The sequence below is a fragment of the Amaranthus tricolor genome, chromosome 17 (genome assembly GCF_026212465.1).
Source record: "Amaranthus tricolor cultivar Red isolate AtriRed21 chromosome 17, ASM2621246v1, whole genome shotgun sequence".
NCBI lineage: Eukaryota > Viridiplantae > Streptophyta > Magnoliopsida > Caryophyllales > Amaranthaceae > Amaranthus > Amaranthus tricolor.
The window spans coordinates 17,654,147-17,659,762 of NC_080063.1; the positions used below are offsets into that span (position 1 = coordinate 17,654,147).

General features: G+C 39.4%; 1 protein-coding gene across 1 annotated transcript; it reads left to right on the top strand.

The window, feature by feature from the left end:
- The first annotated feature begins 1,726 nt into the window (after nt 1-1,726).
- Nucleotides 1,727-5,185, top strand: LOC130803515 (uncharacterized). The gene is made up of 3 exons (XM_057667638.1): nt 1,727-2,002; nt 3,007-3,080; nt 3,495-5,185. The coding sequence occupies exon 3, from the start codon at nt 3,877-3,879 to the stop codon at nt 4,996-4,998; it is 1,122 nt and encodes a 373-aa protein (XP_057523621.1). The 5' UTR covers nt 1,727-2,002; nt 3,007-3,080; nt 3,495-3,876; the 3' UTR covers nt 4,999-5,185.
- Nucleotides 5,186-5,616: the final 431 nt, after the last annotated feature.

A 5,616-nucleotide genomic window follows, 5' to 3' on the forward strand; every position in this document is an offset into this window, starting at 1 on the left:
GAAAGTCTACAAGTGCTCTTATAAAATGCGGGTCATGACCCCAATAATTGTTGATAAGAAGGTAACCCACAATTACCCGCCCAAGAGAAGCCCACCCTAGATTGCTTAGGCTTCGTATAAATAAAGGCATCTAGAGCCGCAACCGCAGGTGTGGCAAATTGGGGGTGTTAAGAGTGTTAGGTATCAATTGAATTGAAGAGAGGGAGCGATGCCGGAAAAAATGGTGGTGGAAAAGAGAGGGGAATTGAAGAATAAGATGATATTAGGGAGCGACGTGGTTGAACCTAGGAACCCTTTACTTATGGCACCTCCTGATTGTCGTGAAATTGTTTACTATGTTTTGGATCTGAACACTGCTGAAGTCTCATCACTTCCTCGTATCGTGTTTGGTGATTGTTGTCAGCCTCCCGCGGTTGTTGTGGGATCTACACTTTATGTTTTTGGGGGCGGCAAATCGTTCTCCTCCGGTGACGGTGATGATTCCGCAAAATCAAAACCCAAGAAAGGTAAGAGGAAACAAAAAGGCTTATTCTCATGTCATATGCTAGATCTTACCAAACCTAAAGATGGTTGGAGACTAGCCACCGCTGGGCTCGATCAGTCACCAGCCGTAAGGGCCAATGGGGCGTGGCCAGAAGGTATCGTCGAATTTGGTGGGAAGATATATGTTTTTGACAACTCCGAATCTGGTTTTATTGGCGAGGTTTTCGATCCTCAACATAATAATTGGCGTCGCTTAAAGTCGCCTCCGTTCCCACCGCCACCGTGTGGTGATGGGGATCAGTTGTTTGATTACCGCACACTAACTCTTCCGATTATGGCGGATCACAAAAGAAACAGAATCATGGTGTACTTCCAGTATATCAAAACGATTTATGCCTATTATCCATGTGAGGATCAATGGCGGTGTCTGGTTGAGGACCTTAAAGGTGGATGGCTAAGGTGGGGAGAGCCCGTGACTATCGCAGATGATGGGGTTATCTATATTCATAATCCTAGAATGAAGGCATTCTTTAGGGCTTATGATACAGTCACTAAGGAATGGTTGAACGTAAGACTGTCCCCTGAGGCTGAGGCTAAAGCCGACTATCAATCTTATCTTATCTATAGGGAATATGATGCCTTATTACATCGGGGCAATGGCGTGCTGTGCTTGATCCATTCCGCTCTTCCTTGGGACGACATCCCCTCCTTTGAACAGAGATCCATAGAGAAGTCTCCCACCCACTAAACAGAGATCCATAGAGCGGGTCTTTTACTTGACTTGCCACACTGACATCCCTAAAAATAAAGCCGTATTTAGAATTTGTTTCGAATAAAGAAAGTCTACAAGTGCTCTTATAAAATGCGGGTCATGAGCCCAATCATTGTTGATAAGAAGGTAACCCACAATTACCCGCCCAAGAGAAGCCCACCCTAGATTGCTTAGGCTTCGTATAAATAAAGGCATCTAGAGCCGCAACCGCAGGTGTGGCAAATTGGGGGTGTTAAGTGTGACATTCGGAAATTTAAAATAAATAAAATCATTTTAGGCTTTAAACTAATTAGAATTTTATCATGAATCAAGTAAGTTAAGTAGGTTATAATAATAATAATAATAATAATAATAATAATAATAATAAAGATATTTTGGAAGTGGGCGGCAAGGAAGGCTAAGTGTCAAACTTAGTCTTATCCTAATTTTCTTGCACATAAAGGAAAAGATTAAAATAAAAATTAAAAAAAAAAAATTAAATACCCAAAACCCCAAAATCAGTAACCCCATCTTCCTTTCCCCAATTCCCTTTCCCTTCTCCTTCTTCGAGTAACCCTGCAAAGAACCAAGACCTCTATCACCTTCTTCCTTCTTCTGAAAATCTTGAGTGCCTACAAGCGAGATTCATCCTCTTCCTCTTGACCTAAGCTGGTTCTTTGTTTCCCTTCTTCTCTGTGCAGTCACGGTGGTTCCCCAACCCTAACCGGCGCTCCTCTTCTTGTTGTTTGTTGGTGTAAACAAACTAAGGTTTGAATCTCTTAATTTCTATGTGTAATTTTATTTTATTCTTCTTTAATAATCTGATTTTCTTCTCAAGATTCGAACCCTAGCTATCTTTAATTGGAATTTCATGTAATATCTATATACTTGTAGAATTTTATTCCATTGAAGTAAAAATTAGCAAGATAGCAATCGAATCTTTTCTTTCCCAAGCCTCCGTCCGTTGAATTGGGGAAAACAAGTAGAATTTGGTCTTGTTGTGTAAGCATCGAAAATTCAAGAAACAAATATCAATTTTGATGAAACTGGAATTTAAGTTGAGTATATAGGTTCAAGTAGTAATTGGATTCTTGTTAGTGTTGATTAGTATTGGTTATTTGGGTTATTTGAATTCTAGTATCAAATTGAGTATTTGGGATTCTGAAATTTCAGTTCATAATCTGAACATTCTGTTTTGTACTTTTCGGAACTGTGCTGATTGTTTTTGGGTCTTGGTGTCTTCATATGCTTTGTAGAGCTTCGAGTCACGGTCGCGTAGCCACTTAAATCGTCTCATTTGGTTTCCGTATGAGTGAGTTATGCCTGTTTTAGTAAGAGGTGTCCTAAAACCATTACGGGATTCCTAATTTGGGATCAAGAGATACGGAAATTAATTGGATAATTAAATATTTTTGGGTGAAGTATTAGATTCTGTTGAGACTTGTTGATTGTAGGAAGAACAATGACCTTTGTGTATAATCAAATACATTCTAATAGATTAAGGGTCTTGGTGTAAACTTAAATCCTTGTGAATCTTGATATGCAAGTATGAGATGGATGGACATTGAATTTACGAAATTGGTGGAACATGGTTGTTTATAAGAAAGTATTGGGTAATTGATATTCTTGAATCGACTGTGAGATTTTAATGGGTAGAATGCTAGCATAACTCTTGGCAAAGATGCGGTCTTAGGAGGAGATGCAATGAGCTATATGAACCTAGTTTGTAGTATCGAACGCTTTGTTGTGATGTTATGTTTGTTATGCTTCAGGAGGCGACGTCATCAAGGAACCATTCTAGCTGTTAGCCGCGAATCGATCACGGCTCTTTGAAGCGTCTTTGTTGGTGAGTAGTAACAATCCTTTAAAAAGGGGTCTGGCCAGGCTACCATTTGTAAAATGTTTATTTAAAGTTTGTGAAAATTTATATGAATGTGATAAATGTTTATGAATGATTATACTGATGTTGATATGGTCAATGGATCGGGCTTGCGAGCTGGTCATTGACGGAGTTGAGGAACATGGTTCGCTACTCCCTGTTTTTGAAGCGAATTGTCATTGAGATATTGACTAGCTTCACCCGAGAGAGACATAGCCTTAGAGCTATGGAGGTTCCTCTCAACTAGACTCCCTGTGCGCACATAGATCTAGGAAACTGATGTTGCTTTTAAACCATTGTTTTGAATTGCTGTGTTTAATTGTTTTGGATTGTTGCTTCTCACTCAGTTTAATCTGATTCCTTGTTGTTTCCATCTTTTAGCTGATTACAGATCGGATCCGGTCGGGAATAATCGGGTTAGCAATGTTGATGAGAGTGCTAAGGATGTCCTTTTGAGCTGAGACCGTGGAAGCTTATAGTTTGTATTAGGAATTTGTTTAATGTATATTAGTTCTGATTATGTTGATTATAATGGACTCGTAGTGAGTTGTATGGTTACTTTATGTTTAGATTAGATATTTGGTTTGAGATTTAGCTGTGTTGGTTTCGTAATAGAGCTGGTGATTCCTTTGCCCAGGTTTTGGGATATGATTTAAGTTTCTTGGGAAATAATCCCTGTGACGACCCTGTTTACCCAGTCAACGGTAAGTCGGGTTGTTACATTAAGAGTGTTAGGTATCAATTGAATTGAAGAGAGGGAGCGATGCCGGAAAAAATGGTGGTGGAAAAGAGAGGGGAATTGAAGAATAAGATGATATTAGGGAGCGACGTGGTTGAACCTAGGAACCCTTTACTTATGGCACCTCCTGATTGTCGTGAAATTGTTTACTATGTTTTGGATCTGAACACTGCTGAAGTCTCATCACTTCCTCGTATCGTGTTTGGTAATGGTTGTCAGCCTCCCCCGGGTGTTGTGGGATCTACACTTTATGTTTTTGGGGGCGGCAAATCGTTCTCCTCCGGTGACAGTGATGATTCCGCAAAATCAAAACCCAAGAAAGGTAAGAGGAAACAGAAAGGCTTATTCTCATGTCATATGCTAGATCTTACCAAACCTAAAGATGGTTGGAGACTAGCCACCGCTGGGCTCGATCAGTCACCAGCCGTAAGGGCCAATGGGGCGTGGCCAGAAGGTATCGTCGAATTTGGTGGGAAGATATATGTTTTTGACAACTCTGAATCTGGTTTTATTGGCGAGGTTTTCGATCCTCAACATAATAATTGGCGTCGCTTAAAGTCGCCTCCGTTCCCACCGCCACCGTGTGGTGATGGGGATCAGTTGTTTGATTACCGCACACTAACTCTTCCGGTTATGGCGGATCACAAAAGAAACAGAATCATGGTGTACTTCCAGTATATCAAAACGATTTATGCCTATTATCCATGTGAGGATCAATGGCGGTGTCTGGTTGAGGACCTTAAAGGTGGATGGCTAAGGTGGGGAGAGCCCGTGACTATCGCAGATGATGGGGTTATCTATATTCATAATCCTAGAATGAAGGCATTCTTTAGGGCTTATGATACAGTCACTAAGGAATGGTTGAACGTAAGACTGTCCCCTGAGGCTGAGGCTAAAGCCGACTATCAATCTTATCTTATCTATAGGGAATATGATGCCTTATTACATCGGGGCAATGGCGTGCTGTGCTTGATCCATTCCGCTCTTCCTTGGGACGACATCCCCTCCTTTGAACATATTGTCCAATTCAAAGTCCAACTCGTCAACTTGAATGCCAACTCTAAGGAGGTTCTTGTCACTCCGCTTTCTTCCCAAAATTATAATCTCCCCTCTCGCTGCTGTACTTTTCACTACCTCCCTGTCTAGGTATGTTAGCTAGCTAAGCTTTTGTTAAGGTTATTCAATTGTAATATGTTCTTGATCATTATATTCTTAAATATTACTTTATATTTCTATGATCATTATATTCAATTGTAATATGTTCTTGATGATTATCATTTACAAGACCCTTGACTATTGACAATAATTCTATATATGTTAACCTTCTTGCAAATTATTGTTATACTTTAAAAATTGTTTATTTGTTTCCCACCTCTAAGGCTCTGTTTGTTTTTAAGGAAAACAAATTTTTTGGGAAAATGATTTTTTCATGGAAAATAATAATATTTTAAAGAATTAAAAAAGTAAAAGATAAGGAAGGGAAAGTGAGAGTGAAAGGGAGAATGGATAAGAGGATAGAAGAAGAATGTAAAGAGTGGGAAGAAAAGTGTGGCATACTGTAAATATTTTTCACTTTAGAGAAAATTAGTTTCCACCTTTGTGAAAATTGTTTTCCAACTTTTTCATTGCTTGTTCAGTAGTTCAAACATGTCATGAATCAAATTGTTTTCCAACTTTTTCATTGCTTGTTCAGTAGTTCAAACATGTCATGAATCAATCAAGCCTTTGTGTCCTTAACTTTCTATCGTTTAAGCTTCTCTTGAA